The 26,048-nt window shown below is 37.7% G+C and overlaps 5 protein-coding genes and 1 long non-coding RNA gene across 8 annotated transcripts; 3 read left to right on the top strand and 3 right to left on the bottom strand.

The window, feature by feature from the left end:
* Window positions 1-204: 204 nt before the first annotated feature.
* On the bottom strand, window positions 205-3,426 carry prr11 (proline rich 11). The gene is made up of 10 exons (XM_035535689.1): window positions 3,389-3,426; window positions 2,959-3,068; window positions 2,567-2,723; window positions 2,127-2,249; window positions 1,808-2,026; window positions 1,422-1,508; window positions 1,211-1,323; window positions 1,034-1,093; window positions 839-935; window positions 205-758 (listed from the first exon to the last, which is right to left on the bottom strand). Exons 1-10 carry the CDS (start codon window positions 3,401-3,403, stop codon window positions 735-737), a joined length of 1,005 nt encoding a protein of 334 aa, XP_035391582.1. The 5' UTR covers window positions 3,404-3,426; the 3' UTR covers window positions 205-734.
* styxl1 (serine/threonine/tyrosine interacting-like 1) lies at window positions 2,251-6,420 on the top strand. 2 transcript variants are annotated; one of them, XM_027006476.2, is made up of 8 exons: window positions 2,251-2,328; window positions 2,419-2,545; window positions 4,133-4,194; window positions 4,424-4,557; window positions 4,713-4,858; window positions 4,980-5,077; window positions 5,198-5,310; window positions 6,181-6,420. In XM_027006476.2, the coding sequence occupies exons 3-8, from the start codon at window positions 4,191-4,193 to the stop codon at window positions 6,310-6,312; spliced, it is 627 nt and encodes a 208-aa protein (XP_026862277.2). In that variant the 5' UTR covers window positions 2,251-2,328; window positions 2,419-2,545; window positions 4,133-4,190; the 3' UTR covers window positions 6,313-6,420. The 2 variants fall into 2 exon arrangements, with proteins under 2 accessions (XP_026862277.2, XP_035391583.1); XM_035535690.1 differs by lacking the exons at window positions 2,251-2,328; window positions 2,419-2,545 and adding exons at window positions 3,605-3,691; window positions 3,887-3,918.
* A 385-nt stretch (window positions 6,421-6,805) lies between these two features.
* Window positions 6,806-11,217, top strand: tmem120a (transmembrane protein 120A). The gene is made up of 12 exons (XM_027006465.2): window positions 6,806-7,017; window positions 7,703-7,821; window positions 7,990-8,106; window positions 8,393-8,452; window positions 8,546-8,641; window positions 8,887-8,976; window positions 9,148-9,213; window positions 9,607-9,668; window positions 9,773-9,865; window positions 10,037-10,101; window positions 10,366-10,434; window positions 10,702-11,217. The coding sequence occupies exons 1-12, from the start codon at window positions 6,940-6,942 to the stop codon at window positions 10,810-10,812; spliced, it is 1,026 nt and encodes a 341-aa protein (XP_026862266.1). The 5' UTR covers window positions 6,806-6,939; the 3' UTR covers window positions 10,813-11,217.
* Window positions 10,049-12,028, bottom strand: LOC113575138. 2 transcript variants are annotated; one of them, XR_003410385.2, is made up of 5 exons: window positions 11,943-12,028; window positions 10,692-10,798; window positions 10,392-10,471; window positions 10,237-10,294; window positions 10,049-10,132 (listed from the first exon to the last, which is right to left on the bottom strand). It is a non-coding gene; the product is annotated as an uncharacterized LOC113575138 (long non-coding RNA). The 2 variants fall into 2 exon arrangements; XR_003410384.2 differs by lacking the exon at window positions 10,692-10,798 and having other exon boundaries at window positions 11,943-12,027.
* Window position 12,029: 1 nt separating this feature from the next.
* On the top strand, window positions 12,030-21,809 carry pora (P450 (cytochrome) oxidoreductase a). The gene is made up of 16 exons (XM_027006463.2): window positions 12,030-12,129; window positions 12,226-12,346; window positions 14,703-14,751; window positions 14,981-15,109; window positions 15,511-15,660; window positions 16,470-16,594; window positions 16,695-16,784; window positions 17,137-17,235; window positions 18,498-18,614; window positions 18,756-18,874; window positions 19,010-19,191; window positions 19,436-19,585; window positions 19,887-20,154; window positions 20,295-20,440; window positions 20,646-20,731; window positions 20,881-21,809. The coding sequence occupies exons 3-16, from the start codon at window positions 14,713-14,715 to the stop codon at window positions 21,023-21,025; spliced, it is 1,845 nt and encodes a 614-aa protein (XP_026862264.2). The 5' UTR covers window positions 12,030-12,129; window positions 12,226-12,346; window positions 14,703-14,712; the 3' UTR covers window positions 21,026-21,809.
* Window positions 21,810-21,878: 69 nt separating this feature from the next.
* On the bottom strand, window positions 21,879-24,973 carry rhbdd2 (rhomboid domain containing 2). Its single transcript, XM_027006464.2, has 4 exons — window positions 24,660-24,973; window positions 23,918-24,322; window positions 23,639-23,789; window positions 21,879-23,477 (listed from the first exon to the last, which is right to left on the bottom strand). The coding sequence occupies exons 1-4, from the start codon at window positions 24,838-24,840 to the stop codon at window positions 23,051-23,053; spliced, it is 1,164 nt and encodes a 387-aa protein (XP_026862265.2). The 5' UTR covers window positions 24,841-24,973; the 3' UTR covers window positions 21,879-23,050.
* Window positions 24,974-26,048: the final 1,075 nt, after the last annotated feature.

Below are 26,048 nucleotides of genomic sequence, written 5' to 3'. Positions count from 1 at the left end.
ATAACAAATAATAAAATATGAATCTCGATATAAACGCTATTTACACAGGCCTTCCACACAGGTGCCCAAACCTACGATGTCCCCACGTATACCATGACAAGAAGCTGTCATACAATGCGATGTTTGATACATTCCATAGTTAAAAAAGTACAAAAAAAAGTGTTCATGTAGCTTTAGTATATATTTACTTACTGAAGTACACGTTACAACATAGTAAAATATCACATTTAGGTGCATATAAAAAGTGGTTTCTCGAAAATATTACAAAACATAGTTCTAAACATTAACATTCCAAAATACATATTTAAATTACACGCATGTTGGCCTTATTGCATTGCTCAGCACTAGAGTGATCCCTTAAGGTTTCACTATGTTGACTGAATCCACCATACATATTATGGAATCCAACATGCCACATAATGTAACAGACTTAAAGTGTATTTTCATGCTTATTTTTCAATACTGAAACCATGTTCATTTCAAGCTGGTCCTCACCACTACTTTACCAGTTTATTCACTAAATTTTAAACTGCTCATTAAAACTGGCTCAAGAGGGTATTGTGTAGTTCAGTATTTGCCCTATAGGTATGTGTACTTTAAATGTCTTAGAAAAAAAAATGGGTACGTTATCGTCAAACCACATATCAAACCAGGATAAAACCAGTTAAGAAAGTGCAATACTTCAATACAGGAAGTGGTCGGATGTCACAGTCTCAACTGACAGGCTTCAGTGGTTAGGATCTCATAGGCAAGGCACTCTGTATGAATGAAAGCAGGCATCATCAATATGAAGCAGCAGCAAAGGACTCCAAGTAGCTTTAAGTGGTTAAGTGCTTACCTGGATCTTAGTTTCCACAGCTTTGCTCATGATTGCACTAGCGAGTGAGTTCTTCTCTGCATTCTCTTTATTGCACAGTGGTGTACCACCTGGAGTTCTGAGGAATAAGATAAACTGTGTTACTGGAAGGACATCATGTGAAAGCATATTTCTGTTGTGCTTAGTTAGCGTATAGTCAAATGCTCAGTAAATTACCGGTTAACATAGACTTTTTTGAGTTGTACACTTGGCTTCAAAGGACTTTTGATTGACGTCCTAACAAGGAATAAAGAAATTAAAGGTTTTAAAAGAGGACATATACCATATAACAGTCTCACTGTTGATGAACTACAGCAGATAGTTGGACACATTCGAGTGGCATTATAAACTCACATGCCAATGTTAGGCCTCTGAGGTGACAGGAAGCTACACCGAGTGCGTCTCAAACGGACTTTCTGCAGGTCTGCTAATGTGACCAGAGGGGATCTTTTTCCATCTGGGGACATCTTCACAAAAGCAAGCTGTTACTCTCAAGGTAATTCTCTCTCACACACACATACACACACACGGAATGGCAAGATGACAAAAAAAAAAGTTTATTTACCTGAACTTTATGTTTAACAATTACTTTTCTTAGCTGCACAGCCTGTAGATCCCGTAGAGTCACTGCAACATGTCGATCTGACTTCTCCTAAATAAAATGTGCAGGAGAACTTAATATTGAATTAATAGAATGTAAAAAAATATAAACATGGGTGACCATTTTAATTTCATAAATCCCAATAATTCTATTATAACTGTTAGATACACTTGCCCAGTAACAAACATATTACATTGGAAAACATATACCAATATAATATATATATTTAAAACATTTATTTATATATATATATATATATATATATATATTTATATTTATATATATATATATATATATATATATATATATTTATATTTATATATATTTATAAAAAAGTTTGTGTTTGCTACCTGCAGTGACATAGATGCTGGTTTCTTTTTGAGAAACTGGGATAGTTTCTGTGGAGCTTGCACAGTTGTGGATGGTGGCAGAGGTGGAGGGGGAGGTGGAGGGGGAGGTGGAGGAGGAAGAGCAGAAGGCGGAGGAACAGAGCTGTGTTGCTGCTGTTGTGGGATGATACCATCTAGCTGTCCACAATGGCAGGCAGAACCTCTAAGTTCATGAACCGTCTTACACACACATGCAACAGAGAATGATTGTACACAACAAATAAGTCAATCAGAATAACAAGTAAAAACTAAAAGAAAATGAACAATAAATCTGACTTACTTGCACACTAGAACGTAGTAGTCGTACTTCTGTTTGAAGGTCTTCCACCCTCTGGTGGAGAATCTCCACTTGCTGTGCATAAGCTCTCCAGAAAAAGAAAACTTTCCAAAACCCGGTCCACATCTTCAAAGGGGAAACAGGACAGAGAGAGACCTGGTTGATACCCAGCATCAACATGCATCTTGGGTGATCTGATCACAAGGTACTGCCAAAACACATAGCTGTATGCACCTGGCATTTTGAAAGCTTCTCAAATGACCACTTGTGATTGGATTTCTTACATAATTTTCAGGACATCTCAGAGATGCATTGCAGCCCCTTCACAGTTGCACTTAGTGCAGGCCACATGATATAATCACCAAGGACGCAAGTTAACGCCAGGTGTGAACAGGACCGGAGAGATTGCTTGCTACCTCTAGGTAAACAATATTATTCCTTACCTGGCTGATTCTGTCATGACATTGCTGCATAATGCTTCCAACTGCATGATACAAAAATCGGTCTCCACTCTTTGGAACAGAGGACAGTTGCTCACTGTCTCCATATTTGATCTCCACAATGGATTTTATATTTCTTTTGACACTTGGGTCAATTGTACTTTTTCAGAGAAAAGCAAACAGAATACAAAGGATTGTGATAAATATGCAAAAAAGACAATACAGTACTGTAATATATGAAATAATGTCGGTGTCTAGTCCCAATTTCAATTAAGACACTGTATACGTGTTACAAGAACGACACCCCACTTTCCTATCTAGCTAAATACTCATCATTTATGAGCCTTTATAACTAGCTAGCCAGCTAGCCTACCTCTCTGGAAGAAGATACTCACATGTTTAACTGACTATTAGATATCGGAGTTACCGACTTCTTGGTCTTTAAGGCCCAACGTCGACTGCTTGCACTCTTTTTCCTGCGCTTCTGGAAAGCTCTGCCGAGAGCCTATGAAACAAACAAGATACTATAGGCATAGCTAATGCATACGATGGCTTCACACCGGGTACATCGAGACAAACTTGCAAGATAAACTCAAAGTTTCAACCATAGAGGTTAGGTTATATATTGTCAATGGACAATAGCTAGCATATAAAGACGTCTACCAACTAGGTTTGGCAACTAGTTAACTAGATAAGTAAGGAATTTAAACTTAATGAGATTTTTGTGCGAAATGTTAAAGAAAAGATGACTATTGCGCTCCTTAGATTCAACAACAAACGAATGATCAACGAATGAAACAGCGATAAACAATACTTTAAACAGACCCCGAATCCAGCCATTCCAGTCAAGATCCTTTAACCAGATTTTCAAAAAAACTTCCGCAATCTTTTCAGCCAATCAGACAGCGTGTTACAGCGTTGCGGGAGCCTCGTGCTCTTATTTGTTATTGAAGTACCGACGTCGGCACGTGGGCCGTTCCAACAACCACCGCGTCATTTACTTGTTGCATAGCAACGAAATAAACGGTGGTCTCCGAAGGGACAGGGATTATTTCATTACATGGTCGCTAACAGCTAAAACTACATTTTAAAGTGTGACCAAAGATCATGATGTAAATAGATATCTACGTAAGTCTTGGATGTATCTTTAGAAACCTCAGGCCTAGACGTACTTTAATTAACCTTTTAACTAAACATCATATTTTCGACTAGTTTTCTAGCTAGCCAGCTGGGTAGTTATTTCTAGGAAAACATGTCTGAAAAGGTTCTTTGTAAGCCCACTGAGCTCTACAACATCCTTAATCAACACAACCGCATCTCAAGGCTTGCAGAATCGAACTATCTTTGTTTGATTGGTAAGAAGCTAGACAAATATCCTTAGGACGTTTCCCTGTCTAAGCTATCTAAACCTCATAGTTAACATTATAGCCTGTCAATAATGTTTCTTTAATCATTTACCTTATATGACATCTAACATAATAAAACAATATTACAATAATACCAGCCTAGTATGTGTACATACGCGCGGTTGCGGAAATCAAACCATGGTGTTTTGTATCATTGATTCAGATGCTCGTGCCGAAGGCCCGTATTATTGCAGTCACGTGATCACTGCCAGAAACGCTAAATGGGTGTGTTTTATAGTTTTACATCCACATTACACACAAGTACATTATTTGTATCTTGCTTAATGGAAATATTGCCATTACCAGTTCCTTTTTAGATTCAGGTCAGTAGAATTATCCTACGTATCCTGTTAATCATAAGTTTAGTTAGCTATTGAACAGTTAGACATAAGCCTATGAGACCTATGAGTTATATATTTATTGAACTATTTTTCAATATATCTAATGTTTCAAGGACCAGCCATTGACTGCGCCAACAGCCTTGCAAAAGCAAGCCGATATCCAGTTCAGATTCTTATTGGAGGATATGAGAGGTTTTCTGCAATCTACCCTTTCTTCAGAACACAGAAAATCACATACACGATTAGGGTAATACACTAAACTAACGCATTTGGCTTCTTTCTTATTAACTGCAGTGTATATGCCTAAATAACAAATGCACACACAAATGCTAGCAACAGAATCAGTACATACAGGTTTTTTCTGTAAGGGTGAAGTGTGTTTGTGTATATGTATACACACAGGAACTGGAAAACATGAAGCCGTATCCAGTGGAAATTTTGCCTGGCCAACTCTATATGGGTAATTACAGGCATGCAACAAATCCTCGTATTCTCAAAGATCTGAAACTCACTGCACTAATCAGTATCTCTGAAGACAGCAGTCTAATGTGAGTACTTATAGTCTTTTGTGTTTTCCTCATTTGACCATTTGCCATTTGGACAATGAAAAATGAACAACAATTCAAACTCAGACTTTGAAACAAACCTTGAAAGTGTTTTGCCAACAAGGTTTGAAAAAGGAAGCTGCGCTATTCTGTACATCCCAGTTGCAGACTCTGTGGATGCTGATTTGTATAGTTCTTTTGAGCAAGCATCTATTTTTCTAGGTATGGATAAGTTTTATGTATTTTGCACACATATATGCATTTTACATGAAATGTAGTGTATAAATAATTTTAACAATGCTGTGAACTGTGAAAGCTCCTGATGTCTGTTCTTTGTTCCAGCCTCTCGTCTTAACACTGGATCTGCTGCACTCATATGCTCAACTCATGGGATTAGCCGCTGCAGCACGCTGGCCATGGCCTTTCTAATGCACCACCTAAAATACACACTCAAGGTTGTATTTTCACTGAGAATCACTCAGTTGGTTGTTTATTTTTTCTGTAGTCAAACACATCTCTTGCATTCAATACACAACCAATGGTTTTAAAACATTTTTAAGGGTTTTAAACATTTTTGTTTACATTAAATTTCTCTTCTTGTTATTCTTAAACGTAATGGCTATCTATCCATTCTTTCTCCTCTATGCTGTGGTGAGCCAACATGTCAAAGTATAAGCAAACTTTTGAGTTGTTAGACACAGTTCCTAATTTTGTTCTATTGCTTTTGAACTCACTGCATTCATATCCCTGCCTCATGTTTTCAGAAAACATCAATTAGTTATTTCTTACTGCATTGTTACAATGTCATTGACAGTGAATTTAAATAAGCAAGTCAGTAATGAAAAATATGTATATATGTGAAATCATTTTTATAATACAATCTATCATAATTTACTTTCATTTTGGCTCCCACTTCTACAACCTCGCCCTATTTATTTAATGTATGTCTTTACTTGTGCAATTTGTACAGTACTGTGATGCTGCAATTTCCTTCAGGATCAATAAATTGTTTTCTCTTATCTTATGTACTGTGACGTAGACTGTCACTTAGGAAGGCTAAATGGGTGCTCTGGCTGCTATGACAGTGAGTTGCTCTTTAGTCCAGTGGTCAGAGCTCATGTTTACGTCCTGGGTTTGAGTCCTGGGTAGGATGGCTATTGTGGGTTAATCCTTGTTTAAATACATTATAGTTTATAACATAGTTCACAAATGTTTGACAAACAGTCATGGAGTAGCAGCATATTGTATGTGTGGTGTTTTGTAGAATACACATCAGCAGTAATTGTCACAACAAAGCTGAACATTGTTGTATTATGCATTTTTAGGAGGCATGGGGTCATGTTCATCAGTGCAAAGCCAACATGAGGCCCAACCGAGGATTTGTGCAGCAACTCTCCAACTGGGAGCTCCAAATAGTTGGGAGAAAAATTACAGATATTTCAGAGCCCAATTACTGAAACGTTTTCAGTTGCTTTAAGGCACTGTTCTTTCACTCCACTGACTCTGTTTAGACATCCTGAATGAATACTGGCTTTTGTGTTATTATAAATGTAATGCATTTTTTGTTTAATATATTATCATTCATTAAATAATATAACGAAAAGAGAAACTTGATTAGAGTCTGTCATGAAATAAATACAATTTAATTAACAGTCTTGAGTAGTAGCTGAGATCGTCACTCAGGAGAGTAAATGTGTGTTCTAGGTATGGACAACTAATGTTCCTGATATTAGGCTGAACTGGTCTGATTCATGCAAACCGAAGTGTCTTTTAAACTTGATGGAAGTACTTCGAGTCCTTGAATGTATGAAATGAAAATCATATTAGCTAACTAGTTAATTCAGCTCCACTGCGATATGGTAACTTCTCGGTGGTCCAGGATAGGAAAGGGCGTGGAACGTAAAGTGACGTAATTTTCCGCACCGTCTCGTACGGTCCACGTACGAATGAACGAACGAATGAACTAGCAGGCTAACTAATTAGCTTAGCTTAGCAAACGACGGGTAGTTGGGTGGACAGTGATTCGGTGATTATACTATTTATAGATAGATTAGCTACATAAGTAAAAAAAAATATCTCACGATATGTTATTTAGCCCAACATCTTTATCTGAATGTTTACAGGAATGGGAAGATCTCGAAAAGGATTATCAACAGGTCCAGGTAAAAGGTCTCGAGATTTTATAACCAGTCCTAGAATATAGATAATGCCTGCTAGATAACGATGGCAATAACTGTTTTTATATAATTATAAAACGTGGTCTATGAATTAGGTTAATTAACATAGCTTCGCCAGCCAGTGTGATGTCCAGTTTGGATAATTGTTTTTTCTTCGTTGAAATTAAAAATTATCAGTGGTATCTAATAATAAAAGAACAATAATAGTAATTAAGATGCACATGTGACTTAAAGTTAAATCACATTCTATAGCAGAACAATGTCAGTTAGGTTAGCTAATTTAATTATCCGTGTACTCGACTGTCTGTCGCCCTTTATGTCGAAGGGTGCCTGCTTAGCATTAGTTAACTAACGTTGCTAGATACCGTTGTCATGTAGTGTCAAAAACAGCAACGGAATTACCAGCTATTAATATAACTTGCCTCTCTGCAGCTAGCTACAATAACATTTGTGTAATGCATCAGCTAACCTAACTAGTTACCTAGCTATGTTACCTATAGCTATGTGACCTACATCTGCCAGACATTTATATTATCCAGTCTTTCCTTTGTATAGCTTAGCTAACTTGACTAACGCTAAATACCGACCTAGCTAGCCAGCGTATGTAGATTCACTTTAGGCAAGTTAACTTTAACCATGAGTGAGTTTCTTATTTTCGATTGCTTTTAAGGAGACCCATCGTTTATATAAACAAAAGCTGGACGAGGTTTCGAAATTACAACATAACTGTTTAGCTTCTATTGCACGACAGAAGAAAAGACTGAAGGACCTCTCTGATTCACTTGAAGAGTAAGTTTTAATAGCTTCGTCGCTTTGGCAAAAGCTGATTTCAGAACGATGTACGATGGCGTCTATGAAGTACCACATGATAAGCTACTCTTTCCTATACTGAAAGCAAATGTACGTATAATTACTACAATCAGGTGCATCGTTATAACACATTATTGTTTTTGTCAGATGCAAGCAGAAAGGGGTTCCAGAGGACATAAACACAATAAATGGGATCCAGGAATCCATGAAAGAAAGGCCAAATATATTTTTTGAGATGGAAGCCTTCCTTCCAAAGAAAAACGGGTAAAGCAAATGGTAGACGTGTCATTTGCCTGGTAGCCACACCATCTGTAAATATTACCAAACGTGGTCGCCACATTGTTCTCAGTTTTGTCTATACAAAACAGGTTTTTGGATGTCAAATTACACTTAATTAAAATGTTAATTTACAAATAATTCTGTATTTTATACAGTGACGTTAATGCAAATCCAATGTCTAAAATTCTAATTTAAGTTGTCCTGTAGGTTATTGTCTTTTGTGTTATGTTTTCCTTTTCACATGAAACACTTCCCCTGCTGTCTGTTCTAGGTTATACCTCAGTCTTGTTCTTGGAAATGTGAACGTTACGCTACTCAACAAACAGTCAAAGCAAGTATCTGATGAAAGATTATTCCTGAAATGTGTATTCTAAGACTACACCAAAGTGCCATTAGGTGTAATTTATTTTTTAATATCCTACAGATTTGCTTATAAAGATGAATATGAGAAGTTCAAACTCTGCCTGACTGTCATTCTCCTATTCTTCTCTTTCACGTGTCGATATTTGGTCAGCTATAGGTATGACCAGCACAATTTGTATATTTCTAAGATGCATGTTTACTGTTCTAGATCATTTATTTCACTATACACTTTTATTTGATATCAGAAATAAGAAATGAACACTTTGCCATCCCTAGTCATCTTGCAGTCATCGTGGTTCGTTGTTATAAATGTAATTCTGTGCTAAGCTATTTAACAGTTTTTTGAGAGAAAAAAAATGAATGTTTTATTTATATTAACAAAGTTTGTTTTCTCCTGCACAGAGTGGTAGATGCACTTCTCAATTTCTTGTTGGTGTGGTATTACTGCACATTGACTATAAGGGAGAGCATCCTTATTAATAATGGCTCCAAGTATGTAATACAAGTTCAAGCTTACTTTTGTATGTTTGCAGTCCATTTGCATATTATACATTAAATACATAGTAAAAAGTTAGTTTTGAATGTAAAATAATGTCAGTAAACAGCTAGGTTTTGTTTCTGTTAACACTGTTATCTTCTGAATAATGTCATTGAATGTTTCAGGATCAAGGGGTGGTGGGTATTTCAACATTATGTCTCAACGTTCCTCTCTGGGGTAATGCTGACTTGGTAAGAGTGACTGAGTGCCTTCTTTTATAGGGGTTGTGAGAAATGATGTGTAATACTACTTAACAGTTGTCCAAAACTAAACTAAGCACAAATATACCACTTTTAAAGCTGTAACTGGTATGTTACACACTTGTATTGTACTGTTGTTTATTGGTAGACAGCTTCTTTCTTTTGATTTATATTGCTTGGCAACATTAAGTCTATAACAGTTTTTAAAATATTCTATGTCACTTGCACTTTTTATTGTGGATTAGGAAATCCAGTAGGGAAAAATACTTTCACAGTGAATTGCCTTGCAAAATTATATTGCTGCACATTTAGAAATGAAAGCATTCAGAAACTTTTTTAAAGGAGAAAATAGCATTTATGTTTTCTGCTGTCCTCTGTGTTTAGGCCTGAAGGAGAGCTCTACCAGATGTTTAGGAATCAGTTCCTGTCCTACTCTATGTATATAAGTAATAGAGCTGCTTTAAGTCCAGATATGATCTATTTCCTATTCAGAAATTTGCAGTATATGTGTGGAAATGCAATTGTAAGACCATTTTTGTTTTCCGGGCAGATTTTGTCCAGTTTCTTCAGTACTACTACCAGAGTGGTTGTCTGTATCGTCTTCGTGCCCTGGGAGAAAGGCACAACATGGACCTCACAGTTGGTAAGATACATGCATAGTCACGATGGTTTTCAAACCTTATCGGCACATTCCTGATACTAGCAATTGTGTGAAGAAATGTATTGATTGATGGTTAAAAATACATATGCTGCAAGAAACTCCAGCAAGTTGTGGAGATTTTTTTATTGAGAGAATTTCAATTTTTGCTCACAGAGGGTTTTCAGTCCTGGATGTGCAGAGGCCTTACTTTTCTGTTGCCCTTCCTTTTCTTTGGTCATGTGAGTGTTACAGTGAGCATTACAACAAGTCCTAGTGAAGAAAATGATCTGTATAAGCATGATATAACTGAAACATTTGATTAAGTGTAGTCAGATTAAAACACAGTGTACACAGGAAAAACTTGGTATAGTTACGTATTCTTCTGGAGTGACCTGAAGTTTCCAGTGTCGAATATATGTTTGTGTCATCAGTCTACAGTTTTGTAAAATGAAGATGGCATTGAGTCTATGGTAGTTTTCTTATTTTGTAATATACATTTGCAGTTTTGGCAGCTTTACAATGGAATTACCCTTTTCCAAATGGCTCAGCTGCCAGAGTGGAAGGAGTGGCAGGTGAGAAAGTGTTTAAACAACATCCTATGTCCTCCATCTGGGTATCAGAAACAATAACAATAACAAATAACAAGCCATTTCATGGTTTTGTGAATTTCTAATTAATACTAGACTCAGTCAATACACTATCACTGTAGAAGTACAGTTTATATTAACAAACATTTGAATTATAAGGTGAAATTTTGTTTGAAATTATTTGATATTCTATAGTTTTTTCTTTTAATTGTTGCAAAATGATTGTTGATAGTTTCTCTTACTTGTCTGCAGGTCCTTATGTGTGGTTCCACTTTCCTTGTGCTTTTCATGGGAAACTTTTTCACCACACTCGGTGTAGTTTACCACAAGTACACAAATCAGGACAAAGCTAAAGATTTATGAATGTGAAATTTAAAGCAAGATGTCAAGTTCTCTCCCATTAATTGAATGAGTCTCTCAAAAGTAATTTTTATACCTTAATTTGTACTGCGTTTATAAATGTAAAGCCTCATTGTTGCAGCCTACTGTATGCTTGGATTCCTTTGTACACTGAATGTGTATATAAATTATCTAACTAAATTAATGTTTATGAACCCCAAATGGAAAAAAAAAACCTTGTTCAGGAAAGTATTAATTTATTTTTCTTACAGTTTTCATGTTCTGTAATGTCATTACATTTCCAAATTCAGAATAAAAATGGCTATGACAGTGTTTAATGGTTATTTCAATGTGTTCTCACAATGTACATACTGTCCATGTATAGACTAATAAAGGCAATGCTAGACTACATTAATGGGAATTCACCAAGCACCGTTTCATGGTTTTCATATGTTGGAAATAAGGGTGGTAACTCATGTACTGTGTTCAAACTCAGCTTTTCTATATTATTAGATTTTGCAATGTATTTGCCAGGTGTCTTGTGTAACTTATGATTTGTGAAAGTCTAATAGACTACTAGTCTTATTGGATGCAGCTACATTCAAAAAGCTTTATGAAATGACATCAGATAATGGAATGATAAATTCCACAGAAATGTCTTAGGGCTGCTATGGGAGTGCAATGTGTACCCTACACGCGCACACACACACGTATGTGAAAATGATCGTGTGTGTTACCTCAGAAGCCAAAAGAGGGCACAGCCTTCAAAGTTTAAAAGCATTATAGGTTGTTGACAAAATATACCTAGAGTCCCTCTGTGTTCCAAAACTATACTACACAAAGTACTATTCTACCATAATGTTTTTGTTCTCTAAATTTCTATGCGTCATGCATTCTGGCTGGCATATGATAAACAAAGAAGACAGGCCAATTAACAGAATGCCAATTAAATTAGGACTAATGAACAGCAAAAGCATATAATCATAATTTGTTTCCTGGCTAACTGTATCAGTTAGGCTAATGGGAGACTGCGTTTCTACCCACAGGTGTTAACCATAACCATAATACTAGTTTTGCCAAATAAAACCACATTCATCTCCCTCATTTCTCCCGAGGTGAGGAAAAATTGAGTGCTTTGTAGCTGTAAGTCTGACCTCTGACGTGAAGCCTGAGTTGCAGTACAGCTCCCTGGATATCTTTGTCCTCGGGTCCTGGCATCCACGTGAATGTTACTTTGGCATGTCCCACCATCTTTTTCAGAAGCAACTTGTTTATCTACTGGTTTCCCTCTTGCAGGGGACTGGAGGCAGTCCCAGAGATAAGGACACGCCCCACTACAGGGTATGAATCTTACGTCTTCTGTTCTCTATTACTCATAAAGATTTTAATATTTTTATTTTCATATGATCGAGAATTTTGGTTTTTAATATTTCCCAGGAAGCATCATTGCCAAATGATTTTCTCAAAATACAGAGGAAGGGGCAAGAATGTGGAGAGACTGAGACGCGAAGGTGTGTGAGCTTTCCTCTGTCAGCGCACTCATTTGTGTGTAAACAAGGTAAAAAAAAAAAAAGCTCTGTCTCACATTGTGATGATGTAGATTTGGTTATGGACATTAAAACAGTATTCTCTTCCATTAGTTACTTTTAATCAATTCTAACCAAAACAACACAACCCTTGGTGTAGCTATGTTTCTGTGACCTATCACATTGCAATAGTGCTCTTCACCCTTCATTTACTGGATTCTATCTTCTTGGCTATGAAGATTTTTAACCCAGTTTCTTTGTTGTGGCCTATTCTGAAACTACACTGTGGTCAAGTTGGCCATGGTCATATCAGCAGGCCAACATCATGAAATTAACACGGTACAACCTTACAACCTAGATTTTAAAACATAAAGTATGTGTTTTTGTGTACCTAATCAAATTCTCATTGTTAAAATCAGCTTTGATTAAGCATTAACCTCAATTAAGTTTATGGCTTAATGTGTTTAAAAACTGCAAATGATCTCTTAGAGGGAGGAGGGTTCAGTAAATAGCCATATACAAAGCCTTTAGCTGATTTTCACATGCCTGTATTGGTTGGTTGTTGCTTTACAGCATTTTACTAAACGTGGTGTGCTGTCAAACACAAAGAAGCAAACAACAACAAATCATTAAAAACAACCATTAAAATGCATCCTATCTCTGATAAAAAAAGAATCCTGCTTTCTCAGAAGATTGTGGTGTCTGTCAGTCTAACATTTTGTTTCACCATCACCTAAGAAACAGTATGTCTAAGAAGATGACTGACAGCTTATATGTAAGGCAAAATAAACTTCAGGAAAAGGTGTTTGTAAAGCAGGAAAAGAAAACTCCCTCCAATTCTCTCAGTTCCCACTAAATTCATACTGCAGGGTCAGAGTCTGACACAGCTTCACAGCTTCTGGGTGATGTGGTTTCTCTAAAGCATGTGGTATCATGTTGATAATGTACACTTTTTTTAATCTCTAAAGCATGTGGTGTCATGTTGATAATGTACACTTTTTTTAATCTCTAAAGCATGTGGTGTCATGTTGATAATGTACACTTTTTACCCCGAAAGCATGTGAATTAATGCTTAATAATATACACTTTTTGTAGCATGGCATCTCTTTGACATCTGACATTTTTACACACCTTGAAGAAAATTAAGGAAATTGGTAATTGGTACTAAGATACTACTATATCTTTGATAACTGCAAGGCCAAAATATATCTACATCTGGTAAGTGGGCACATGAACCAAATATGCATATTTACTATAGAATAGGTACATAGTGTTTTTGAGTTTGTGTGTGTGTGTGTGTGTGTGTGTGTGTGAGAGAGAGAGACAGAGACAGAGACATGAGCAGGAAGGTGGAGGGGTGGAGGTGGAAGGAGAGAAGCAAGAGAAGGAGAAGGAACAGCAGTAGATGTCTTTGTCCTGTGCCTACCCTTCCCTGTTTCCTGTGCTTTGTGTTTGGGAGGAGTTCTCAGTGAAACAAGGTGGATGTTTCTGGTGGATGCCCAGAGCTTCTCGAGTCATTGATCTTAGTTTGTTCTCACTTAAAGGTCTGGCATTTGTTTTTCTTCTACTGTCATGGTTGCATGTTTTTAGAGCAGAATAGCAGCAGCAGACAGGTCAGCTCAGGACAGCCTGGCCTTTGTAGATGACAAATGGTGGTTGTTACATTTGTGTGCATATACAATGACTCAAACACTTGTATACACAACTTGCAGTGTAAGAAACATGCAGACTGTGTGATCTTTACATGTTACATCTCTGCCTGTCACCAATTGCTTATTTGAAGTACTTATTCTCCCATCTGCTGAGAAAGTTTCCAGAGGACTCTTAAGATAAGGAATGATGTGTCTGATGGTGTGTTGTATAGAAACCTCAAAAATGTCTTTGGCTACTTTCTTCAAAACTGAAAGACTGGGTTATCGGAGAGTCCATTATAATGTCTTGTAATATCATGTCTTTATCCTTCTGTTGAGGTGTATTATTATTATTAATTTGGCTAATTTATAAATATCATTTATAATTTATTGATGCAGTTTGTTTTCTCCACAATCCTCAAAAGTTTGTTCTCTATTCCCTAATTTTTCTACTATGAACATAAGAATTCTGAATTAGAAAGTTTTCTGAGAATTAGCTGAACTTCACTATTTTGTTTCCTGACACATATACTCTAAAATCCCTTGATTTCCATTAGCTGAACAATCACTCTGAGTTTAATTCAGAGGCAAAATATCAACATGTTTCAATGTCCCATTCATTCAAACAGAATCAGTTTGACTATTTAATATCTGTGTTCTTGTTTTCTTTCTCTCTCTCTCTCTCTCTCTCTCTCTCTCTCTCTCTCTCTCTCTCTCTCTCTCTCTCTCTCTCTCTCTTCTGCCTTTTCTCCTCCAGAGCAATATCCATGCAAGGGGCAAGTTTCATTGAGAAAATGAAGAAAACTGTGAGTTTGAAAAACAAACAATTAAAGACCTACTTTAATTTCCATCAATAATTCCTGGAGTCTTATTCATCTAAATTGATTGTAAATAAATTTATTTCCCCCCAAAAAGGACTTTTAACATAATATAGTATAGTTGAGGTAGTAAAATAGCATAGACTGCAGCAGAGGGAGTTGTTGTTCCTGGCTTGTGTTTTTCATTTACAGTCTCTAATCTGATTCCCACTTTTAGGACAGAAATATTGTGGTGTTTTATGGTTCTCAAACGGGCACTGCAGAGGGGTTTTCTAACCGCCTGGTAAAAGATGCCCGGGATTACGGTATGAAAGGCATGGTAGCAGACCCAAAGGAGTATGACATGGTACCGAGCTACTTTATACTCTCTATATACAATAAGATGTGTGTTGGGGATATAAAATGGTTATAACATTAGGATCATTATCATAGCTTAGATGTCATTTTCCTGTGTTCACTGTTTTATTTAGAGCTTTCTGAATAGCAGATATTTTAAGTGCATTGTTCACTAATAACTGTCTGACGGAACAGTTCTAGCCAGTTGGAGGTGCTATGCTTACACTACAGCCTGTAATATTATGTACACTTTGGGTATTTGCATGATTTTACCTTTGTGATATAAACTTATAGTACAAATAAATATGAATTTAATTCATACTCATTTCTCTGCTTCATCATTAAAAATTCACAACTCAAGAACTCCCAGGCGTCGTGTTGAGACCTTTGTCCTATCTGTCTTGTTACTAGTCTGAGCTATGTCATCTGCCAGAGATCACCAACTCCCTGGCAGTGTTCTGCATGGCTACGTATGGGGAAGGCGAACCTACTGATAATGCTCAGGACTTCTATAACTGGATGCAATCGACAGGCAACAGTCTAGAGGGAGTCCATTTTGCAGTAAGTATTGAAGCCTTCCTGTCCTCCTACAGCCAGGCATGAGAAAACATGCATGGAAACCACACCTATCATAGATCAGATAGATCAGGTGACATAATGAATCTTATCTTTGACAAACTGTAGCTGTAATGTTTGGCATCCATCTCTTTTTTTTCTTTTCTTTTAACCCAAATGAGCTTGTGTCAAATATCAAGAGGTAACCCTACTTTTTATTGCTGTATGTTTGAGAATGTGGTTATTAATATGTTTCCCTCTAGCAATTCGCAAACTGAGCTTTGAATGCAAGAACTAATAGCTAATGGTAGACATAAAGTGACATGTTATAGCTTAAACGTTTGTTTGAAAAAAAACTTTCCTCTTCTGACCCCATTAATGGATGTGGAAGTTGTTCTTGACAAATGGACATCAGACTAGATTTCCAAGTCTTGTGACTTGTGACTCTGGTGCTGGCTTGTAATGAAGGCTAAACAGTGGAAGTATTGTGGAAGTATGTTATAGTGCCTGTATCTCTGGTTCAGTATGAAATCACCTGGTTCTGTAGAACTCTGGAATACTAGGTGTAACTTGCTTGGATACTTGCTGGAATACTGTGTAACCTGCTCTATTGCTTAGCAGGTCAGTTGAATGCTTGCTGCATATAAAAAGTGCATCCAATTTGCATTACAGTTGTCCCCTTAAAGTAATAGTTTCCATGTTATTTATGGGATAGCTGACTAGTGTTAAATAAATGTCTATTATAATGTCTTTTTGTCTGTTTAGTAAAATAATTCACTGCAGTCAGAAACTGAATTAATTTCCATCACCTGAAGGTGTTTGGATTGGGGAATAAGACCTATGAGCAATTCAACACCATTGGGATATATACAGACCAACGTCTGGCAGAACTTGGAGCTACGAGAGTCTTTGACCTTGGCATTGGAGATGAAAACAACAAGTACGTGTATGCCATAGAAAATAATGTATTGTAAATTTGTATTGTAAACTTTGTATTGTAGACTTTGTTCACTGAAGTAGTAGATTTTGATGTTTTGTAGCATGGAGGAAGACTTTATTTCTTGGAAGCAACGGTTCTGGCCAGCTGTGTGTGAGTTCTTTGGAGTGCAAGCTACAGAAGAGGAATGCAGGTATTCTTGTTCTCAATGTCATTAACAGAATCTCAGTGTCTGCTGCTGTCTTTGTTTCTATTTAGCATTCTTATTTCAGGATTTAGACACTTGTAAACGCTGCCAGTAATTACATTTTTTTTTAACTAAACCAGGGCTGTACGTTCTTTCAGTTGTACTGCCCTGAGTAGTATTTTATGACTATACCACATAATGAATGTGTAGCATCCATTCTAGAAATACCACAGATATTTTACTGTATGTGCGCATGAATAACCACATTGTATTTCACATGCTTTGAATAGGTGGGGACATCATAGGTGTGCATTAAACGCAGACAGTGATCAGACATGAGGCCTTTTTATGTTTACAGCTCTCGGCAGTATGAACTGGTGGTCCACCACAACATCAGTATGAATGAAGTGTACACAGGAGAGCTGGATTGTCTTATGAGCTTTCAGATCCAGAAATTGTGAGTTCCTTCCAACCAGTTACTAAAGATCAAAACAGAAAATCTGTTCTTTCATTTAATAGTCAAGTATGGATACATCAAATTTTCATTTCAATCCAACCCACACTCCCTGTTCAGTACGGGAGTACATACAACAAGTACATGAATGAGTAAAATGAAAAATGAAACAGAATTTAGTGACCTTTTGTTACACAGTCACAGTTAAAGCAAAATAAAAATGATACAAACTGAGTCTCAAATGCATGAATTTCCAGGGGTATAGATAAATAAACTATTTAAACAGCATGTTAAATATATGGTGTTTTTAAGTGTGCATAGCAGATCTGGTAGCCTTGTTTTAGTGGGCTTGGAGTTGAATGAGCATGGTATGCCTACTTTTAAACCAGTTTTAGGAACAGTCTTAATGCTTATGAAATAACTCATAAAGGGATTTTTTTAATGCTTGGTCATTTCTGTAATGGTATATTTAATTTTTTTTTCATTTAAAAAACAGCATTGGGTCACTGTGCCATGCTCATTGCTTGGTGATTCTAATTCCAGCAGTATTCCAGCAGAGAGCCAATGTCAGAGGCACAGTTTGCCATAACCTCAATTTATAGCTGTTTCAGAACCATTGCCTGTATGTCTGTAGCAGATGATTCATTCTGAATGTATAGAGACCCCTCAGCTTAAATCATGCGGGTCCATGGTCCAGAACATGCGGGTCCATGACGTTGGCCACATACTTTGTCTAGGTTAGTTTTACTTTAGTATAAAGAGCCTTAAAGTGTATTAGACTGGGATAAGCACTGAAAGTTGTTTCACTTCAAAGCACTGTGCCAGGTTTTGCCAGATATTTCTATAGCAATATTTTATACTTAGTCAGCTGTGATCCTGTCTAATGATGCATTTTTAAGGGAGACAGTTATGTTAAATATACTTCAGATTTTGCCTTTACAATGCCCAGGGGTTTTTAAGAGATTGCCTAATGCTGAACTGATCTGTAAATAGCTATGCTGTGGTAGAGGTTTTCTGAGAAAGCACTAAAGCCAAAGTGCCATAAATGTAAAGAGCACTATATTATTGTCTGAAGTCAGACTCTTCTAAGTAATGAATATTATACTTCGGACTAAAAAACAAAGGTTTTTCTTGGTATTTCTATATAATAATTTACCATTTACATTTACAGTTCTTATTTAATGATGTAATACAAATTACTTTTTTTACCCAGTAATTATAATTTTGTCTAATTTGTCTAATTTTAAACTGTATTTGCTATTTAGGCCTTTTGATGCAAACAATCCCTTCTTGGCGCCTGTAATTGTTAACCGTAAACTGAACAAGGGACGAAGCCGTCATTTGATGCATTTAGAACTGGATATCTCAGGTTCTAATATTAGGTAATGCTTATATTTTTATTGTATTTTACTATGCAACGCTCATTATTAGTTATCTATTTACTTAGCCTTTTGATTTATATGACACCAGACAATGTTAGGTGTTATTAAAATGTAAACTGTTTTTTTCTCTAAAAATCATAGTTATAATGCTGGAGACCATGTTGCTGTTTACCCTGCAAATGATGTCTCATTAGTGAACAGACTGGGGGAGAGATTGGGTGTCAACCTCGACACAGTCATCACGCTGAAGAATCTGGATGGTAAATAGCTTGACAAACAGGTTTAAGTGATTACACATGGATTACATTTGGAAATGCTTTTTGTGCATGTTTAAAATGCAGTATTTATTTCAGGATGTAAAAGATGAATTATTAAAAGCGTCTGTTTGTCTTTAGTGGATTCCAGTAAGATGTACCCATTCCCCTGCCCCACCACCTATCGCACAGCACTGACCCACTACCTGGATATCACCAGCCTGCCGCACTCTAATGTGCTGGTTGAGCTGGCGCAGTACGCCTCTGACCTGAAAGAGCAGGAGACAATTCGTAAAATGGACTGCTCCTCGGCTGAAGGCAAGGTACTGCTGTAGTTTAGTGCAAAAGGCCATTCGGTCAGTATGAAGCATCATGTGTTTTGTGAGAGTTCAGACCAGGTATATTAGAAGCTGAAAATATCTGGTTAAAAAGTACACATATCCCCTAATGCTCTTACTCTAGATCGCTTTTGATGTAATGGACTGGATCTAGAAACTGCACTTACACGGGGATTGTCTGCCTTCCCTGCCCGAGTCTGAGGAGGTTGGTTTGTCTCATTATTGTTAGGCACTGTACCACAGCTGGGTGCTGGATGCTGAGAGGGACATCCTAACTGTTCTAGAGGACCTGCCTTCCTTACACCCTCCTATGGATCACCTGTGTGAGCTGTTGCCTCGACTACAGGCGCGCTATTACTCTATCGCCTCTTCTGCCAAGGTGACGCTTTTGATTGTGGAAGTTGGGGATATGAGAGAGGCTCATGTTTGTTAAATTAACCAGCTCACACAACCATAAGAGCACTATACTGTCAATCCAAACACGCTACAGTACATTCAAGAGGAAGAGGATCTAAGGTGGGTAAAGCTGGTGGGAAGTGGTGAGAGACTGACCACAGATTTGCTGGTCAGACGTTCAAGTACTTGCAGATAAGCAGTGTCTTAGCCAGATTGTTTTCAGGTGCCTATGTTCTTTCTTCAGGCATTTGTACTCTGTGAGACTGACCATGCCTGTTCCTTAGGTCCACCCCACCTCTATACACATCTGTGCAGCTGTGGTGGAGTACACTACCAAGACAGGGCGGGTCTTCAAGGGTGTGGCCACCAACTGGCTCAAAAACAAAGTAATAACTGACAGCTGCCTGAGGCCAAGTGTCCCTATGTATGTCAGGAAGTCACAGTTCCGCTTGCCTTTCACTGCCAGTAAACCGGTTGTTATGATTGGGCCTGGCACTGGTATCGCCCCATTCATGGGATTTATCCAGGAAAGAGCATGGCTAAAAGAACAAGGTAATATAAATGACTTGCTAAATCAGAGCCTAGAAACCAAAATGGAAAGGTTTTTTTTGTTGTGCATGCATTATCTTTTCAATTATTAGAATAAGCAATAATTATGATCTCTTTGTTTCTGTCTTTTTTTCATGTCATAGGAGAGGAAGTTGGTGAGACAATACTTTACTTTGGCTGTCGTCATCGAAACGAGGACTTCCTGTACCAGGAGGAACTACAGGAGTTTGAAAAAGCTGGGGTGCTCACTCAGCTAAATGTGGCTTTTTCTAGGGACCAGAGGCACAAGGTGCAGTCATTTACTTTTGTGTACATGAAACAGCTCACATCTAGCATCTTCTTTTTGGGTTGTTTCAAGCTATAGATTTGAAATCTGAAATTTTAAACTACAAAAACAAGATACTGTTGCATCTGTTAAGAAATATTGTGCATTTGGCTTTATTTCCAGGTCAAACTAGTCCAATATACTAAAGGTAAATAGTGTTCTTACACAGGTCTATGTTCAACATCTCCTGAAGAAAAACAAAGAATATTTGTGGAAGCTGATACACTTCAGTAATGTACACATCTACGTCTGTGGGTAAGAACCAGACCTTTGCCAGCTAAATTCTGGAAATTTAGAACTTTTCCACACAGGTCACATCCAAATCAGTTAAAGAATGAGATTTCCACAGGACTTGCTTAGTTATCATCCTCAGGTAAGATTCTTCTAACCCAGGTCTCTTGCAGTGATGCACATAACATGGCCAGGGATGTGAAGGCTACGTTCCATGCGATCGCTGAGGAGGTCGGAGAGCTGTCTCACGCTGAGGCTGTAGACTACTTCAAACAGCTGACGATTTCAGGACACTACTCACAAGATGTGTGGAGCTGAAACTGAGACACCAACTTCATCCCTTTCCCTCTACTTAATTATTGTTGGAGTCTGTGTACACCACTGAACCCAGCTATAGGATACAGTGCAGGCATGGCATGCACAGTATGTTAATGTGACAATGAAACAGAGTTCCACTGCTACATAGTGAAGTCTCTTGTACACTAAATGCACAAAATGAAACCTTCATAAGCTAAAGTGGGTTAAAACACACAACCCCATCAATTCCTCATTACTTTGCAATACATTAATAATTGTGGCAATGCATCACTTACCCACCCAAAAACCTCTATTGGGAGACTTAGTGTTTTCTTTGACTTTCTCATTCTCTCTTTAATTTATTTGATATGAATACACTTTGAGTAACTTTTAAGTGAAGCTTTTGCACATGGGCATTAGTTTGCACTTTAGCAGAGTACAAGGAAATGTGGTTTCAAGCCCTTTAACAGATTGTGAGCAAGTGTGGTGTCAGGCACTTTGAGGATGTGTGATAAGTCATAGTAGACTAAATAACTAATAACAATAATTTTATTTTTTTAAACATATTTATTTTGAGTGAGGTTGTTGAACAAAGCTTTTGTATATTCACTCTGTCCTAGCTCTGCTCCTCACTCTTTGAGGACCTCAGACCAGTTTCTCATGACTGCCCCATGTTCTCGGCTAAGGCTTAGGGTGACTTCTCTTTTGCAGTTGTGGTCCTGATGCTGAGGAACAGGCTGGTGTTGAGCATTTGCCTGCTCCCTCTACCACAGTACTGAGGTCAAAACCTAAAACTTTTTACTTTAGCAGTTTAGTGTTGCAGGCAGTAAGCATGTGTTTTTGTTATGTCTTGTGTTTTACTTTATGATGATTCCTTCTATTCTTAACTATGTAATCAAATGTACTCTATAAATAAACTTTACTTACGAACATGATGTAGAAAACAAGAAAGGATAGGAAAAGATGGGACTGGACACAAAAACCTCCATTAACTTAAATCAACCACTAAATGAATCATGAGAAGTATTAATATGCCCTAAACAAGGCACAGGTGAGGAACATAAGGAGTATGGACATTATCAGAAATGCATCAGTGTGGAAACATGGACAAAAACAAACAGCACATGCCCGCCAAACAAAACAGGAACGCTAACAAGAAACAGCAAGAAGTCCAGCAAACACTGGAGGTGGGCTCACTGTAGTCCCAAAGCAAGACTAATGCAAAGTGCTGGACTTTGGCACCTGTAGGGTTTAAATAAGGTGAAGATAATAACAAGAACAGGTGTATTTAATCATCAGTAATTTAGTGATTGAGCATGAAAGTGATCAGTGAGTGTTTTGACTGGGTGTCGGCTGGGACGTGGTTACTTGGTCTGTTAAATGAGCACAACTGATAATTACTTAGTATACACTTAGTATATTGCTCCTTACAGGAAAATTTAGGAAAATTCTCCTAAATGTATATTTTGAATAGTTTTATTTAGAACCTTAACATAATAAACTCAAAATATTTAAAGTCATAGTGTCACGTCTTCACTGCATATCTTCTAACATTCAGAACAAAATATCACGACATACTACAGTATACATTACAAACACAGAGAAAGAAAAAGACAAACACCCTTTCACAGCTACAGTCCCTTCTAACTCTCTCCTACTCTTGTGAAACACTGGTTTACAGAATACAATAGTATAGCATTAGTCATTCTGTAACTAAGTTTCACTAATGACACGTCAAGCTTTTTTCAAATCTTGAGAACAAGATCTTAGCAACAATAATATCAAAAGTTGCTAACCTTAATTTCATACACTTCAAATACAACAAGGACTGTTCTTGGCTAACTATCTGAAACACATAAAAGAAAACTATTAAATCCTTTTGTTCAGAACTTTTTAAAGTATATGACAAAATGCATAAAAGTGTGTGTGTGTGTGTGTGTATATAAAGTGGTTCTATTGACCAAAGCCTTTATCGGTCACTGTATCACAATAATAGTTTTTGAATGGACTGAGCCCTTAAATGATACTCATTCCTTTGGTAAAGTTTCAGTGGCCTTCAATGGACAGCACAGGATGCACCATAGCAGTGTTAGCCAGAGATTCTGTGACCGGAGCTTGACCTGTAGCTTGTGTTGCTGCCTCTGTTGGGTTAACAAAAGTCTGACCACTTACATTCACAGGAGTTCTGAAATGGGAATGAACATAAGGAGCCGTGGGCATCCACAAACCTCTGGCCTGTGGTGCTGACTGATGATGATGATGGCAATGACCATGGCCATGTCCATGGCTGGTTCCAAAGCCAGGTCCAAAGGCATACTCAGAGTATGCTGAAGGCACCATGTAATTCTGCTGGATGTAGGCTGAATGTGGCCAACCCTCCAGACTGCTAGGCAGGCTTCCTGCAGCTTGAGGAGCTGACGCAGATGCTGGAGCATAGGCCTGAACAGGATATGACCCTGGTGGTGGGCTGCATCTAAAACAGTTCATCACCCACGTTGTACATGGAGAACATATCAATTATACTGACATAACTGTGATAAGAAAACTCTATGTAACATACATTTATGATACTATTAAAAACAACTCAGATTTATGTTTAAATAATAAGGACTACAATCAGACACGATCGCTTACATGGTGTGAAGATCCTTTTTTCTCTCCTCCGCTGACGCGGGGATATACTTTACACCTGCCATCTTCTTCAGCCACCGGAATGGCATTTTCTTCTCAAGCACACAAGCTTTAGCCTCAGACATCTCCAACATTGAAAACCATCTCATGCCACCTGATGGATACTAAGTTAAGGACATAGCATGTAGGTGTGGGTGTATTTAACTACCTTTTTGGCCAAAGCATTGGCATGAACATTCTAAGACATATTTAGACAAGCACAATGACCAGGCAAAAGGATACACATCTCCCCTGTGACTACAGCCAGAACGTTGCAGAGGAACACAGTGTTGGGAGTAAGCAGTGTGACAAACAGCAGTAGTATCCAAGGAAGAGTTGCGGTGGGAACACTGACGCCTAGCAGGTGTGCCTTCCGCATACGGGAGCCGATGGTCACCATGCCGAGCACAGCGAGAGATGTTGGGATCAGGCCCGAGACGGAGCTCCTCGTGGATGGAGAGAAAAGCATCAGCTCCAGAAGTACGTGCTCCATGCCCACAAAGGTGGAAAGAAGGAGCACTTGGTGCAAGAATCGCACGGTACCAAGTCCATTCTCTAACCCACTGCAGAAGAATACCAGCAAAGCCACGCTGATGAAGAGGTGTCCCACATCTTTATGGTAGAAGCTGTAGGTGAGGAGTCTGTGGACTAAGGTGGAGACAAAGAGTTATATAAGGGGCAAAAGTTACACTTCACCACATGGTGTGCGATACATTTATAAATGAGTAGGCTAATGCAGCTTTCTCCCAAGTTCATATTTCGTATATTAATATACGATTAATATTATTATTTCATATTAATATTATTAATATTTCATATCGTTATGGATTATTAGCAAGATAGCTAGCTAGATAACTAGCTAACAATATGCATAGGAGAGGCGGACTGCATGAATATGTTAACTAGCTGTTGAAATATTTTGAACTCACAGGAGTATCATATTTATTATTCCCGTATAATGCACATTTGTGTAATAATGTCTTACTGTGGCCGCTGAGAAGCAGGCTGGACTCAAGGCTCAAGAAATCAGGTGAAATGTTCAGGTAATTCGCGACGATGCTCAGGGCACAAGACACAACGACTACTAGCGCTATCCCACTTGTAAACTCTAACGCTGACACGAAATTAGAAAACTTCTGTAACCCTCTACTAAACGTTTTACGCATCTTCAAGATGAAGTCTGTGGCATAACGCTGACTTGCCGAAATGCGCTCAAATAAAATCGCAAAGTATAACGTTAGAATGAATTACTGAGAAAACATGAGGACGCGTTTGTTGCTCATCAGCTTCCGCGTTGAAAAAAAAACAACGTTATCTTCAAGATAGTAACACTGCGCAGAGTTTACGCAGTGGTACCGAATCCTGTCCCGTTCAGCCCAGAAAGGGTGCTCTTAGACAGGCCGACCTGTCAGTGAACGTTTAAGTCTGTCTAAGGCTAGGAATAAGCTAAATGCTTTTGAAATTTGGTTCATTCTCTATGTGTAAACTATGCAATCGAATAAACTGATCAAAATGTAACTTTTTACACTGATGATAGAGCAGGTTGAAAGCCAGGTCTCTTTAGAGTTTGTTTTTAAGTGGCTTACATTTTATCTGGCTTAATTATAGAATTTTCAAGTGAGTAAGTAAATAAGAAAATAACTAAATAGATAATAAAAATATTAATAGTTGTTCCATGAACAAGGCCACCCAATGCTGTAGCAATGATAGCAATGCTATTTAAGGAACTCTAGAAGCAGAGGTCAAAACTGTGATGGCAGTGAGTGATAAAGTTGAGGCATGTCCATTATGCACAAAGCTGATGATTCAAATCTTGGTTTACAAAAGAAGTACCAACAGAAGAGAGTACCAACAGAAGTACCAATAGAAGAGAGCACCAAGAGAAGTACCAACAGAAGTACCAATAGAAGAGAGTACCAACAGAAGTACCAATAGAAGAGAGCACCAACAGAAGTACCAACAGAAGTATCAATGCCTACAAATAAGAGATAAGAGTTTTAGCGTTCCCACTGTGGTAGAGAGCCCCATTTTGTGCCAGTAAGGAAGTCTTTGTTTCTTCACAGAAAGGATGATAAGAAAAGGGATTAGGGAATAGGATCCTAGACTGATAAGTTGACAAAGAACTTGCAAACTCTTTTGCTTGAAACTTATCATTTGGAAAGTCGTTTGTAGTCTTTATTATGGAGTTCTTCTTATATATAAAACAAATTAATATATTTTGTATAAAAGGCTTGGCCCTTGCTAGATGTGTTGCGTACGTTTTTCTATTGTATCAGCCGATAGACCAAAATCATGTTAAAATAGTATCTAAATATAGACCGATGCTGAAAAGGTATTTCTTTATGAGGCTGAGCAAAACAGACAAAAACAAGCA

This window comes from Electrophorus electricus, chromosome 17, assembly GCF_013358815.1.
Source record: "Electrophorus electricus isolate fEleEle1 chromosome 17, fEleEle1.pri, whole genome shotgun sequence".
In the NCBI taxonomy this organism is placed as follows: domain Eukaryota; kingdom Metazoa; phylum Chordata; class Actinopteri; order Gymnotiformes; family Gymnotidae; genus Electrophorus; species Electrophorus electricus.
Note: the sequence above shows the minus strand (reverse complement) of the source record. Positions and strands in the feature narration are given on the sequence as shown.

Coding starts and splice junctions, on each gene's coding strand:
- styxl1 (XM_027006476.2), top strand. Junction 4,859..4,979: donor TCTGAAGACAGCAGTCTAAT/GTGAGTACTTAT, acceptor TTTGCCAACAAG/GTTTGAAAAAGGAAGCTGCG. Junction 5,078..5,197: donor GCAAGCATCTATTTTTCTAG/GTATGGATAAGT, acceptor TCTTTGTTCCAG/CCTCTCGTCTTAACACTGGA.
- tmem120a (XM_027006465.2), top strand. CDS start 6,940: ATGTTATTTAGCCCAACATCTTTATCTGAATGTTTACAGGAATGGGAA. Junction 7,018..7,702: donor AGGATTATCAACAGGTCCAG/GTAAAAGGTCTC, acceptor ATTGCTTTTAAG/GAGACCCATCGTTTATATAA. Junction 7,822..7,989: donor CTCTCTGATTCACTTGAAGA/GTAAGTTTTAAT, acceptor TGTTTTTGTCAG/ATGCAAGCAGAAAGGGGTTC.
- pora (XM_027006463.2), top strand. CDS start 14,713: ATGCAAGGGGCAAGTTTCATTGAGAAAATGAAGAAAACT. Junction 19,586..19,886: donor CTATCGCCTCTTCTGCCAAG/GTGACGCTTTTG, acceptor CCTGTTCCTTAG/GTCCACCCCACCTCTATACA. Junction 20,732..20,880: donor GTACACATCTACGTCTGTGG/GTAAGAACCAGA, acceptor GGTCTCTTGCAG/TGATGCACATAACATGGCCA.
- prr11 (XM_035535689.1), bottom strand. Junction 2,027..2,126: donor TACTACGTTCTAGTGTGCAA/GTAAGTCAGATT, acceptor TGTGTGTGTAAG/ACGGTTCATGAACTTAGAGG. Junction 1,094..1,210: donor CAGAGGCCTAACATTGGCAT/GTGAGTTTATAA, acceptor ATTCCTTGTTAG/GACGTCAATCAAAAGTCCTT.
- rhbdd2 (XM_027006464.2), bottom strand. CDS start 24,840: ATGCGTAAAACGTTTAGTAGAGGGTTACAGAAGTTTTCTAATTTCGTG. Junction 24,323..24,659: donor CCTGCTTCTCAGCGGCCACA/GTAAGACATTAT, acceptor TCTCCACCTTAG/TCCACAGACTCCTCACCTAC. Junction 23,790..23,917: donor TGTAGTCACAGGGGAGATGT/GTATCCTTTTGC, acceptor AGTATCCATCAG/GTGGCATGAGATGGTTTTCA.